The 14,996-nt window shown below is 35.8% G+C and overlaps 1 protein-coding gene across 1 annotated transcript in view; it reads left to right on the top strand.

Annotated features, from left to right (window-relative positions):
• The window catches only part of CDC73 (cell division cycle 73), a 110,519-nt gene that overhangs the window by 78,177 nt on the left and 17,346 nt on the right, over positions 1-14,996 (top strand). The window contains exons 11-13 of the mRNA XM_075156563.1: positions 9,008-9,065; positions 12,083-12,118; positions 12,520-12,607. Of these exons, the coding sequence (XP_075012664.1) occupies positions 9,008-9,065; positions 12,083-12,118; positions 12,520-12,607 (182 nt within the window). The remainder of the gene's footprint in view (positions 1-9,007; positions 9,066-12,082; positions 12,119-12,519; positions 12,608-14,996) is intronic.

Genomic DNA, 14,996 nt, shown 5'->3' with positions numbered 1-14,996 from the left:
TGGGTTTTTTGGAAAAATTTTCACGCAGAAGTTAAGGATCCATCTGTATTCATTTAGGCACCTGCAGAGCTTTTGAAAATACTCTTCTCACACAAAGCATTTCATGAGTCTTTCCAGAAGTTGCAAAGGAACCTTTTTTGAGGTCTTTTAAGCCTTCTCCTCTGCAGATTTATTGCTCGCTGAATGCAGGTGTAAGTGGGATCTTCCTGTTGCTCTGTACTGAGCAACATTTTCTTTAATGTACATATGACTGTTCCCTTGAATACAATTTCCAAAGCAGAATCTGAATAGAAAAGTAACAGTGCTTTTCTACGTATGTTTAGAGTTTGCACGTCAGAAGTGCTTTTATGCAAATGAATTGTTTGCACCCCATATTCTGTGATGTTTCTGGTGAAAAACCACTTCATACTTGTGGTTACAGGTAGTATTGGAACTACAGATTCATGAATGCACGAAGCTGAAAGTTGGAGACTAAAACATTAGCAAATCATCGTAAATTCACAATTATGCAAATTCCAGTTCTATTGAATTGGTGTGGCATGTTCTGATTTTAGTATATAGAAAACCAGTAGTGTATAAACCTTTGCACCTAACTTTTGAGAAAGATGAAACAATCTTTTTGTTCTCAAACTGTGTTTTTCAAAAGTCTTACCGATTGCCAAGTAATATGCGTGAGGCCGGCTCAGATAATTAACCCAAAGGGGAAGAAATTCTAAGCAAAAATAATGTTTTAGTGATACCTACTTTTGTCTTTGCGTGCATTTCATGGGAGTGAGTCATTTAAATAAACACATAGGCAGGCCTTTATTTTTCAAAAAAACAAACAAACAAAACCTCTGGAGTTCTCCTCTCAGGATTAAGAGTAGTTGTGTTTTGATGAAAACAGTTTATCCCCAGCAAAATGGAAGTGCTTACATGTTTAATCTGGCTTTGTCACCAACATTCCTCTTCAGCTCAAAATTGCTATTTCAATAGCAACAGTTTGAAATTACATGACTGATGTAAATTCAAGACGAAAATCTGAATTTTACTGATGTTTTGTGCAAGGATAAAGATGGGAGGAGCTCTAGCACACTTCATTGAAGACTGTTCAGGAATGTTTTGAGAGCTTAGCTTTGGGGGTAATGCTTAAGTTTGAAGGCATCTCAGTAATTGTTGCTTTCATTAACTCTTTCCAAAAGCATCTCCAATAATTTTTATTATTATTATTTTAGCATGTTTATATGGTCACTAATCACTACAGTATTCATTTAGATCCAGTTGTCATTTATGTTGCTTACAACCATTTTCTTTGCAGAGCCAGAATATTGCCTAAGGCTATCTGTAAGCAGTCCAATTAATTCAGTCATATTTTTCCATGTTTAAACAGAACTTCTTTTAACCTGGTTGTAATAAACAAGAAATTGCAGTGAGTATTTTTCACGTCTTTCAATGACACTGATCTCCAGGCCTAACCTGCTGCTGAAAAAAAACCCATCAGTTGTGCTCTTTATTATGTTTTACAGTGTCAGTGTTTCAGAATTTGAGTAATCTTGTCAGTTTTAATTCTATAATGGATTAATAAAGGACCAGATTTGCAAACAAAAGTTTAATTTGCATGCTGTGGAACAACAAGTACTAGTATTCCTAAATTTCAGTTAGTCCCTGTCGTGGTTTAACCTGGCAGGCAGCCAAACACCACGCAGCTGCTCACTCACTCCCCCCCCCCCCCCCCCCCCCAGCGGGACGGGGAGAGAATCGGAAGGGTAAGAGTGAGAAAAACTCGTGGGTTGAGATAAAGACAGTTTAATAGAACAGAAAAGGGAAAATAATAATTATAATGATAAAATATACAAAATGAGTAATGCACAATGCAATTGCTCACCACCCGCGCTGACCGATAACCAAGTAGCAATTGCTACTTCCTGGATCACGCCTACCATTCATATACTGAGCATGATGTCACATGGTATGGAATACCCCATTAGCCAGCTGGGCTGGCTGTCCTGATTATGTTCCCTCCAAACTCGTGTACCTAGCTCAGTCAGTAGGCACGGGAGCTGTCCTTGGACTAGGAGGGCACTTGGCAACAACTGAAAACATCAGTGTGTTATCAACATTCTCCTCGTACTAAATCCAAAACACAGCACTAGGAAGAAATTTAACCCTATCCCAGCCGAAACCAGGACAGTCCCTTGATGACATCAGCATAGTTTTATTTCTGCCACCCTCCCTTGCTTCTGCTTTCTCTCCTCCGTCATTGTAATACTGTACTCATTCAGAAGAGACTGTCTACAACTGATTTCCTTACAGTTATGAAACTTGTTGTAACTATATTTAAATCTGCCTTATCTTTGTAAGAAAATGGGCATCAAGTTTTCTTTCTTACAACTGAATTTGAGGATTGGCAATCTTCCATTGGTATTTTTCTTCAAACTATGCTTGATAAGACATGGTCTTCAGTATAAGCAGTTTTGTATTTTGAAATAAATATGATTTATATAATTTTTACTAACCCCTTTTGTCACATCAGTTTTTTAGTTGTCGAAGTAGGAAATAGTCGAGCTATGGTGTTATTTTCCTTAGGCAGATGGTATCAGAAGCCTTTGATAAATAATAGTAAACTTTTCCCCTTTTTAAATTCATTCTATAAAAATATCTTTAATTCTGCTTAAACTCCCCCTCTCTTTTCTAGACTATAAGGAAGTTGAAACAATGTAAACAGTAGAAATGACCTTTTTATTAATGTTACAAGCAATGGAAGTTAAAATGACTGTGATATTAGCAGTATTTGCCCAATAGTTAAGATCCTGTTATCAAATTCTATTTTTTTACAGCATAATTTAAAATTGGGAAGGTAGTTAAAAGCTTGCAATTAATTATTTAAATATCTGTCTTGGGGAACTGCATATGCAGATTTGTATGCATAGAAATATCCAAATAAGCTATACCAGTTTCATGTGTAAATGGAATGATGATGTGAAACACGAGTTAAACTTAAAATATTATTAAAATTTTCTTGATATAAACTGAAGTCAGAGAATTACTAGGAAGACTGCAGAGGCGGAGCAACTCAGTTGGATTGTTTTGCTTGGTTCTTTGGAAGGTTGTTTTTTCCCCTCAAGGCTTTTAAGGGCTTTAAATTTTTAGAACAAAGCCCTATGTTTTCGGAATCTGAGCTATTTATATGACATAGATAGATGTTTCTATCTAGCTTAAAGTAGGGTATCTGGACCAGATGTTAGATACCTGGTTTTGAAGTCATCCCATTGTTTTGGCTGTTTGTCATACATTGATGTATACAAGACTTAATTTCTAGAAAAATAATATTCTTCTTAACTATGCATGTGTTTTAAATTTTGCCATAGTTCTTTAGGCTGGCTTTACTAGAATCTTCAAAGGTTCAATACTTTGAATCACTCAGGCAATGATAATATAGTTGCTGGTAATTAAAATGAGTCTTACAGTCTCTTCTGCTCTAAATTGAACAGATAAACTGAAGTCTGTTCTTGAAGATAATTTTACAAGCTCACCATCCACATGTATTTATTTTTTTTTCTCATTTGAGATACGAGTGTTATAGTTTGACTATGTTCATCGTTAGACCAGGAGAGTCTTTGGTTGAATTGTCTTCCGTCATGGATGGTGAAGGTGAAAGCTTCTTTGTTTTATATGCAAGCAGTTGCTAATACTTCTTGCAGAATCAAATGGTAGTTTTTACTTGTACTACTACTATGCAGGAGCATGCAAGTTACCTAAAAATTTTTAGATTTAGATTTAGTCAACGTCTTGTACTACTTTAAATGTTATGAAGGACCAAGACAGAAATGAAATTTGCTAAATTAAAAAAGCTACAAGATGGCATCAAATTGTCAATTCTATCCATTGCTCCTAACGTTTTTTTAAAGGTCAAAATATTACAGACTGTATGGCTCTCTACATAGAAACCAGTTGGGATAGTGAATGTGCAATGAAATAGTTTGAGTTTGAGGTTTTTCCTTCCATTATTTGTACCTTGTGAAGCCACAATAAGAAACTTTTAATAGCTTTTTTGTGCTTCAAGAGAGTAAATTAACTTGGGTATATGTGAAACGTGCCTCCAAGAAAAAATTCTACCAATATAACATGTTCTATTGCTTAAAACACGAGGGTTCATTTCCTAAAACGTAGCATGAGTTACGTTCAGGCAATTTCTGATTCCAACTGAGAAATGAGTGAAAGTAACTTAACTGTGGATGTTAATGCTCATTTAGACTTATGAAAAGTACTAGGTATCTAAAATATAGAATTTTTTCTAAAATACAGAAAAATACTAGTTAAGTCCTGGTATCAGATGAATATTGAGAATTGGTGATTTTTGCAAATTAACACAAAGAATGAGAGATTATTTTTTTTAAATTAAAAAGGTCAACAAACACTACAGATGGTTTTAAAAGCTGTTAAAAAAAACCCAAACAAACCCAAAACCAAAACAACACCCACTGTTGGGTAACTAAATACAACTATAGATTCACCATAGTTTGCTTTTGTTTTGTTAGATAATTTTTGATGTTTGTGTAGATGCAATATCTCAGATTTACTATTGCAAGAAATAGATCTTTTATAAGTTGTTGAACTTTTTACCCTAAAATGGATTGAGGATGCAATATATTGGAGGACAGACAAGTGTGGTAAGAATCTGCCCAAGCCAATTTGCATCTTCATAATATATTGCAACTTGCCTGTATAATGTAGAAGCAGGGAAGGGAAAATGAATGCACATATGAAAGGAAAGGTGTGAAGCAACCTGTATACAAAACGTACATATGTAAGGGACTTCAAGCAATATACCTAAAACTTCTTGTTATTTTAAACATAGTTTACTCTCACAAAACTTACCAGAGCACATATCAGTGTCTGAATTTTTAAGACAAACATAGCAATTGTATGAAGGAATGAAGGAAGAAAAGAACACACTAAAAGCTTAATTACCAGGGCGTACAATAATAGAAGTAGTCAGTCGTCCTTCAGGGTGTGGGTTCTTTTTCCTTGCTTGACTGTAAGTGAGAATCTGGATTTTTTTCACACGTACTGACCTGTTTTCTATTCATGCAGTGGTTTGTGAACCCAATATTTTTAGATGTTTAGGTAGGATAATGCTAAATAGCAGAAGGCATACTAAAATAAAAACAGTTATTGAGCAGACATTTCGTAACTGTCTAATATGATAGGAAACATTAGTACTGAAATGGAATGAATTCCACTGAAAAGTATATACACTTGTGTATCTGTAAATGATGCAGTGAAATCCAGGAAGGTATGAAGCTTTCGGTATCTGTTTTCCTGATTTCATTCTACGTCAGGTTGTTGCTTCTGGATGGTTAAATACTCATATATTTAATGTAAATCATAAGTAAACTATATATAACCTTCTATGGTAAATTAGCACAACTAAACCAAGTAATATGTTTTTGATTCAAATACGATGTTAAGTGGTCGTCTTAAAGAAGATTTGTATTTTTCAAATTACATGGTTTTGTTACTAAATTGGTTTCAACTTATGAATATTCATAATATACTCCTTAACAGTCTTAAACAGCTTATGCATAAGAATTAGGTATGTCATCTTCGAGCAAAACTCGAATGTTCAGAAATGTTAAATGTTCAGAAACTTTGAGGAAATGAATGTTCTTTAAATAGCTAAGTAGTGATTTCTGCTGCTTTTGGTGCTTAGGGTACAGCTGCACAAACAAAAGCTCCCCTAACTGGAGTTTGAATTTGCAGTGTGCTAGTTACTTCAGAGTAACTTTTACATTAAAAACTTCACATTAGAAGATCTGAAATATCTTACTGTGCGCTCGCTGAGAAGGAAGCTACTGTCTTTGCAAGGAGTTAGAGCATGCGAACGAGAAGTTGCCTCTGAGTAGCTAACAGGCTGTAAATTACCAGCAGCACTTACCTTGTGTGGTTGAATGAACCAACAATGAATTTTACTCCGTCAACTTAATTTTCTTTTCCTCTGGGAGAAATCCTAGCATGTAGTTCTCTGTGGTTATACCTGCCTTGTAAACAGAGCTTGTATCATAAATTAGTGCGTTGTCATAGGAAAAAACTTATACCTCTATCTGAATGCTTTTGAAAAGCATTAATTTTGTATCTAAACTCAGCATCTTTTGTTTTCAGGACAGTGTGAAATGTTAGCAAAATTATCCTGCTAATGACTTCCCTATTGAACGCGGGTTTTCTTCTCCACATAGTGTACCTTGTCAACCATCACTGCTCTGTACTTTTGTTTCTTCCTCATCTTAACAGTATACTTTTCTCCTTACAAACCATTTAAGAAATGTGGGCTTGAAATATTGATCAGAGCTTCTTTTGCTACATTGTCTGCAGTTTTTACATAATAGGAGGTGGTGATTAGGTCACTGATAATCATAAAGAGAGAAGAGATGTAAATCAGTTACAAGGCATGGATGTTACGCCTTCAGTAGGTGACAATTGAGCTTCTGTGCTACGATGCCAGAATATCAGTTGTGAGCAGCAGTTCATCCATGAATTTATCACAGTCTAAGGCAGTGATTTAGCTGTGACCTCCATCATTTATTGATTTGCAGAAAATGTTCCTACAAATAGAAAGGTCGTAGGCATGGAAGTGGTAGCCGTCTTTTGTATCTAGTCATTTAAATGAATTTGTTTCCTACCATTACTCAGATATTTTCATGTGATCTTTTTTTAATGTGCTTTTGTTGTTGTTTTGGGGTTGGTTTTTAGTTTTTCAGTTGCAATGTTCTCAAAGCACTGCTTTTTTGTTTTAGGTTTCTGCACTAAGTTTCCCACTAATCGCTTTAGACAATTCAGAGAAGTATGAAAAACTCCCAAACAGATCCTTTGCCAATTACTTTGTTAGGCTTGATTCTATGTATATTCTGGTGCTTTATGGATATTTTGGTGAAGAGAGAAATCACAAGCACAAGTCATATGGAAACCAAAGCAGGGCTTTGTTTAAAATTTGGTTATAATGTTTTCCAAGGCTGCAGAAAAAGTCCAGAATCTCCGAAGCAGCTCCTGGTTCCCTCCCATTGCTGCAGCTGCTGTAGGTCCTGCAGGGTCTGTTTAAGATATGGGAGGCACTGAATCAGTGGAAGGGGAGGCTGAAAAGTTGTGTTACGGATTCTGTAGGGGAGAAAAGAGGAATGGACGTGTAGAACTGCAGACAGGAATAGTTAGGCATCCAAGCACACTGAATTGGATTTAGAAACTTGAGACAGCATTGCAGGAAGTGCCGTTTCTTTAGCTTGATGTTCTTTTTTCCATTTCATAAAGTACTTTGAATTTAAGGAAATGGTATGGGAGAATTCTTGGTATTTCTTCAACATGTGTAATTAGTGCATCACAGGAACAGCCTTTTCATGCAGAAAATGACATTCTTCTGTAGAAACAGACGCAAAATGTTTTATTTCCACTTTCTTGGCGGAAAGAAAGATGGTGATGTTTCCAATAACTGCTGTTTCTCAGTCACGAGGCTTCTCTCAAGGGTAGTCAGCTTTTCCTGCTGCTCTTCCTTTATAGTGTGGTATTTTGATTTTCATCATTTGCTGAGTAATTATTGTGAAAGGACATTGGCAAAAATACCTTTTCTCAGGTACTAAAAAAATAAGTCTTAAAATAACAGTTACTGACTCAAGTGCCCTACATAGATGTTGGTATTTTAATAAGCAGAAAAGAATACAGCAAAATTCGAGTTTAATCCATTTCTTGCAAGGGGGAGTTAAATCCTTATACTGAAGATTAATAGGAGGTTGCTGACTGTAAAAGTTACAAAAGCTGCATGCTCTACCAAATGTCAGCTCCAGCCTATTGTAACTAATCATGGGGGGCTTTGACTAAAGCTCAGGGAAAAGAGATTTTGAGTAAATTTTGTTTTCTGAGGGCTTGTCAAGTGATCTTCTCTTGTATTTGTACCTCATAGTTCTTGAGATAAAAACAGGGTTTTAACTTTCATGGTGGAAACTTAAAAGCAGTTTCTTTAAGTTATTTAAATCATGGAACTTGAAGTTGGTTGTGTGTAGTCCCCTGCTCATTAGCTTTTTTAATTTTGAATTACAGAACATATTGTTATTTAAGTGTGGACATACAAATGTGATAATGCCATATTGGAGTCCTTTCCAACAGGTTTTCACAGGGCGGGATTTCTGACCTTTCTGAGTGTCTCACAGTTGAAGGGTACACTTCACATAGCATTTAAGTAATTTTCAGATAAAATTCATGGTTTCATGTTAAAAGGTTTTCTGTCAGCCTTGCAAATTGAAGTGGCTGGAATACATAGCACTTTTTTACAGTGTTAGTAATATTGTTAGTAATACACGTTTTGTTCAGTGAGGTTTCAAAGAAGTAACTGAGAACAGAATTTGTTCTTGCAGGAATTTCATGTTGCTTTGGACCCAGACATGTGTGACCTCACTGTTCTCTTGCGTGGTGTGTTGACTCTGCAGAGTTAACAAGGATAAATAGTAGTGCAGGTCTTTTGTTTGTTACATTAAGGTAATTGGATGAGGCATGAGCAGAACTAAGTATCATGAGAGTGCTATTTCTGGGCACTAAAACTCTTCAAGGCAGGAATGCATTGCAATTTCTTGGTCCTAGTTTTCCATCCAGAGCATAAGCAGATCTTGTTTTGAAATTTCTATAGCCAATTGCTTAATGTTATTAACATTAATGTTATTAACCCTTGGTGAAAGTGATCATAGGTAAAATGAAACAATACTATAAATAGAAGAGGTTTCTTTGAATATAGAAAAAAGTTTCTGATTGGCATTTGATAGTTAAAATGTAAACCTGTAAAATCTTATGAGGTTATCTGTCCTCCCCAAGTCTAAATCAGAATTTGTACAGAGTTTTGAATATTTTCACTGTTTGGTTTCTTCTCTTTAATGGAAACGTATTGCCATCATTTTCATGATACCCTCTGTAGCTCTGTGTTCATTTAAAAGACCCCATGTACCTGACAAGAAGGCCAGCTGTTAATGTTACCTCTTCTGTCTTTTAAAAGGAAGGTGCTTCTGCTCGAAAAACACAAACTCCAGCAGCACAGCCTGTACCACGACCAGGTAAGGTGGCCTACTATCATTTGTGCTTCTGTTCCAAATAAGTATGAGTTTCAAAGAAGTATTATTTAAAACTTTAGTTAGCTGAAGAATGAAGTGGGGATTGTTTATTTGTGGCCTTTAACTGCATATGTGTTGGAAATAACTTTTTGATTAATGTTATACCATGGGGCTTGGGTTCATTCTCTTCAGTGTGTTGCCCAATTAGCCCATTAAAAGGATGTGCTAGTGAAATTAAAAAGTGACAAACTTCTTGGTTGTCAGCTTGGTAGTTCACAAATGCCAGCTCAAATATATAATAAGAGCTGGTTAATACTCCAAGAAGAAACAACCTAAATAGAAAAGCTAATCTCAAAAAGAGATATATTATTACTTCTATTATTAATATATCAGAAATAAGTCTTTCTCTGAATGTATTATGATTACTTCTTCACACATCTTGGCACATAAGGTACTTGTAATGGGGCCAGAATCCTCAACTGGCTTTTTAATTCCCAGTTAGCAGACTTGAGCTACCAAGTCCATTTTGTATGTCAGATTGAATCGCAATTTGAGATTCAAAGATAGAATGATATAAGTACTTTGTTTTGGTTTAATGAGAAACCCTTAGAAAGAGTTTCTAGAAGAGTGTAAGGGTTCAGACAGTGTCTGAAAGGATCCGTTTCCAAACAGCTATGTACATATCTGCACCTAGTTTACATACTATGAGAATTTCTGGTTTGATAGAAGAAAGTCTCGAGTGAAAGGTGTTATTTAAGAATAAGATGATGGTTTTTCTTGTTATGAAGGTATTGGAAAGGGAACATTTGGGGTTTTTTTGAAACAAAGCTACCTTTTAAAATCAATATACTTTTTCCAGAAGTACTGCTGGACTACTGTATATTCTTATAGAGATTATTAAATGCTTTCAATGCATGCCTTGCTAATTCCTTGACATTTATTAGTAGGATTTAATGCTAAGACTTAATATTGTAAAAATGACTCTTCCCCAAAAGTCTATTCTAATATTGAATATTCTCAGCATACCTAAATGCTGTTGTGCACAGATTTTTCTATTTGGTTATTTTGGTACTAGAAAGGTCATGCTGCCTGTCATACTTCTCACTAGACCCGTTAAGCATAGTAATGCAAATGGAGTTGACAGACAGCAGTATGAAAAGGGTAGAAGTGGCAAGAGCAGAAATCTGACTGAGTTGTCACAGGTCCCTACTGCTAGCTGTGACTTCATGGACATTAACTGGCAGAAGTGTATTTTCTGTACATTATACAGGTTATACTGATATTGCCCTTCTCTAAGGCCAATCTAATCCATTATCTTGCCTCTATATTGTAAGTTGAAGAAAGAATAAAGAAGAGAGGTATAATCTGAAGAAAGTACATACTGCTTCATTCAAAAAAAAAAATCTTTCTGCCTGTTCTAGCATATTTTGGGGTTTGGAACTTTTAAAAAATCAGGTGTTCTGTTCTTAGCAGTCAGAGTATTTAAAATGTGCAATTTCCAGGAGGATGCTGCTTTGCACATAAGCATTAGTTGAATTGGACAAAACAGTTGTACAACACTGACCTTAAAATATGTCTGAGGTGTGCTTTTAATTTAAGACCTTTTTCTGCACCTTTCTGCAGTACCTACTTTTCTACTAACCTGTCTTGGTACAGCTATCAAATTTCTTATAGATGCTTTCCCACCTCCCTTTTTTTTTTTTTTTTTAGGGCAGCTGATGCTGCCCATATATTTCAGGAACTTTTTTACATTAAGGAGGTACATAGATTTAAAAAAAAAAAATTAAAAAATCATTGGGAAGCTAAAGTTCATGTAGTTCAATATAGTGTCACCAATTATATCTGTGCATTTGACAATGTCAGGAAAAGATAATTAAGGATATGGTCTCAATATTTCAACAATGGCAACTATATGTTGTGAATATTTATACTGTTTGAGGCAGTTTCTGAAACAGTTGGTTGTAAATATACATGAGCAAGTTGCTGCTATGAAATTGGAACTCAATGAAACTTGTCAGGCATAGTAGCCTGCATCAGTCATTCTACTACTCACCATTTTCTGATTTTGTGAATTAGGATAAACACGTATGATGATAATTATAAGCACAACAGTTCTTTGCTTAAGTTAGGACTTGTGAAAACTGAACTATAAAATGTTTATTTAGAGGAAGCTGGGTTATTCATTAATCGCACCAAAGTGCAGAAGCATACATGCTTTTCCAACTTTGGACTGAAGTATCTCCCATATTGAGGAGGTCACAACTTGGAAGACTGAAGTGGAAACATTTAATTGGAGGGGGGGATTCTTTGGTTTCTATCTGGCTGGTATTGTTTGTGTGGTTGTGTTTGGTGTTTTTTTGCTGTTTTTTTTTGTTTGTTTTGGTGGTGTTTGTTGTTTTTTTTTTGCTTGAGTGCTACCATATCTGTCAAGTTTCATTGTTTCTCGTGTAACAATGAGAAAGAGCTCGTGTAACTCAAACTGTGATCCAAAATTAACTTGAGCAAGCCTGAAATTCAGCTTTTGATTGTTGGAAGTTCTATATGTGTTAAGGATAGCTAAATCCTACAGATATCATGTACAGTAATAACTACTAATGAAAAGGTGAGGGTCTGTAAAGATTAGTTTGTTGTGAAAAAGTGTTTCTGTTGGTTCAGCACTATTGAACTTAAGATCTACAAGCAGCTTTTTTCAAGATTGCTGGCAATTTGTGTCAAAGCTGTAGTGCCCCGACCTTTTGAGGAGGATGGAGAGGGATGACTAGTTCCAGTAAAATTAGGAGAGATTGACTCAACTGTCCTAATATCTGTTTCAGATGGTCAAAAGCTGTTTGTCTTCTGAATACTGGGACCCAAATTACAAATCCCTTTTCAACTTTGTGTATTGCATCTGTGAAAATGATCTAATGACTGTAGTGTGATTCTTCTCTGTTCATTTCTGCAACCAAAAACATTGAAACGTTGCCTTACAACATTTGTGTTCGTGTATTAGTCATTCTGCCATATTTTCTATTTTTTCTCAGTTTCTCAAGCAAGACCACCTCCAAACCAGAAAAAAGGTGAGTCAGTTTTAGTTACAAAATCCTTTTCATTTTTGTGTGAATTGTGCCCACTCTATCTTCTGCTGGAACCACAAGCAACAATATAAACAAGCAGTGGACTGCAGACAGCATTCTGTTTTGCTAAATATGGGTCCTACCCATATTTAGAGATTCCTGATACAGGGGTACGCTTTTTTTGGTGAATGAAAACCTTCAGTTTAAGAAAGATTTACTACAATTTTCCTTGAATATTTTTCCATTATTTTGATCTGTTAAGCAAGAGGTTTGTTCTTACGTACAGTTCCTTTAATGAAAAAGGGAAAGAAAAAAAAACCACACCCAACAAAAAAAAAAACCCATACAAAACCCCAACAACAAAAAAAACCCACCAGGCAAATGTAACTTTATTATCTCTACAGGATCTCGAACTCCCATAATCATTATTCCAGCAGCCACGACCTCTTTAATAACGATGCTTAATGCAAAGGACCTTCTGCAAGATCTGAAGTAAGTAGCTGATTAGAACACACTGTATAAAAAAACTGTTTTCAGATATAAAGGTGTACTAATACCAAATTAGTAATTAAGCAAAAGAGAGTACCTACTGTCTCGTGACAAGCTAGTTTTACAGACCAGAGTATAAAAGAAATTAATGCCTCTTGAATAGTAGGAAAAAAGCAAAAACTTATTTTCAGAGTTTTTGCACAGTTGTGACCTGTGGGCCAAATGGGCAGATTGAGAAGAAAGTCTTACAGTACCATTTCTAATGTCTGTAGTGGTTTTCTTTTATGTAACATATGCATACATGTGCAACTGATCAGCGAACCGTTACAATGGAAGAAGACTTAGAGAAGATGAGCAAGGGCAACGTGCTCATGGAGCTCAGAAAAGATTTTGGGAAATGACCACAGTTATTTTAAAGGAGAAGGGGACCAGCCAGTGGCCTCTATTTTAGGTAAACAGCTGTATCAACTGAGCAGGTCAGCTGATTGTGTAAATAAAGAATTTTTTTAAAGTTCACATACAACAAAAATAAGAATAAAGCATTGTCATTAAGTATTGATGCAAATTCATTCAGGAAAGTATTTATGAGTTGCTAAAATTTGTTTATTGCATCACACATCTGATTCAAGATTTAATTCATTACGGCTGAATGCAATCAACACTGCAAATTACTTTCTTCATGGTAAGGTAAAATTCACTGTTATGGTAAAAAAAACAACAACAACAACAACAAAACCAAAACATCTTTCTGCTTGTCTAACAGATCATGGTATTTAGAGTTGCCTATCTGTTAATACCAGTTAATTTTTCTGAAACACGCAGTCATTTTCACATAGAAATACACTGCTATAGATTGTCCACAAGGGTATGTTCAAAAAATGGAGAGCTCTTCTTCCACCTTCAGCACTTTGCCTGTCCTTTATGAGACTATACACTGCTTTTCTTCAAAAATAGGCTGTCTTTATTGTGGTGCTACAGCTGTCGCTGGAGCTGCCCTAGAATTTTTTAAAACTGTGCTGTGAGATACCAGGTGCCTTCTGATCTTCAGCTATTTCTAGTTCCTAGATTACTGCCACATACCATCAAAGATCCAGTAAGCGTACTGGAGTCTTGGTGCCTCTTCTGAAATATTTAATTGGAGAGAAGGCAGCTTTTAGCATTATAGTTTAATGTGCAAGCAGTTACTGGGCTGATATAATTGTGTTGACAGAGGATGTTGCTTTTATGTTTAAGAAAAAATTTCACAAGTACAAGCCCTGGATTTTACATCTATATAATTTGTTACTTTCTGATATGGAAATAGCTATAATGGAATAAAGCACCTGTATGTCATGTCTAAGTATATCTGTGCTAGGAGGCTTGCGCTGTTTTCAGCCCCACTGGGTAGAGCTACAGTTAACTTCTCAAGACCTGCCCCAAGAGGAGGCTGATCGTTAGAGTGCAAAGAACATGATCCAGAAGAAAATGAAATTAAGTTTAAGGGGTGAAAGGAGGACACTGATGTAGTTAACAAGTATGAAAGACAAAGTGAAGAAGCAAGGTATGTTAATGAATCAGAAGTGCAATAGCAGAATTCAGAAGAGCAAAATATTAATTTAGCCATGACAGTTCTAGCACTCTTCTAGAAAATATGCCACCTGGCCTGTATTTTTTTTGCATTCAAATTTGTTGAAGTAGTTTGTTTAGAATGGCTGCAGGGTTTGTTTTTACTGTTCAGGTATGCAGGGTGTAGAACTAGCCTTGATGTGTAGAGTGTGATTGATAGATATGTGATGGTTTTCCAAGGAAAGAAGACGTACCTATTTTCTGCCTCTAAGTCACCACCTTCTTTAACTCATTCCCCACTTTCAGCTAAATTTGACAGTAGAGTAGAGATTTGGATGACACATGTCATTACCACAAGTTTTGGAGTAAATAAATATTGTCCAGATAGAAAAGACACACCCAAATTAATACTCCCTCCCTTACCCCTGCTGAGGAAGATGCAGGTAGATTTGAATTTCCTGTATTTCTAGAGGTTGTCAGCCTGCTTGTATTAGCTGTCAGAGGAAATCAATGATACAGCACAAGGAGAAGGGATTTTTGGAGCTGGAAGAGTAAGAGCCCTTGCAGAGGAGACTGCTAAGAAATGTAGGAGAACCCTGGGAGAATGAGGCCCCCAGGATTGCTAGGGTGCAGAACCTGTGATACGCGTGTGACACGGGTTGTTTACAGGGGAACAACTTCTTCCATGCCTGATACCTGAGGCAGCACAGTTCTGTGAAGTGTGTGGTGATAAAGAATGAGTATTTGGGTTTCATAAATAAAATCAACTTTTGTGATTCCCTCCATTTAAATTCTTAAAACAAAATAAGAAACAAAGTTAGCTGAAATTATAATTAGAGATCAAACG

This window comes from Calonectris borealis, chromosome 8 (genome assembly GCF_964195595.1).
Source record: "Calonectris borealis chromosome 8, bCalBor7.hap1.2, whole genome shotgun sequence".
NCBI classification, from domain to species: Eukaryota; Metazoa; Chordata; class Aves; order Procellariiformes; family Procellariidae; genus Calonectris; species Calonectris borealis.
The sequence above is the reverse complement of the archived record's forward strand: the minus strand, read 5'-3'. Positions and strand labels throughout refer to the sequence as shown.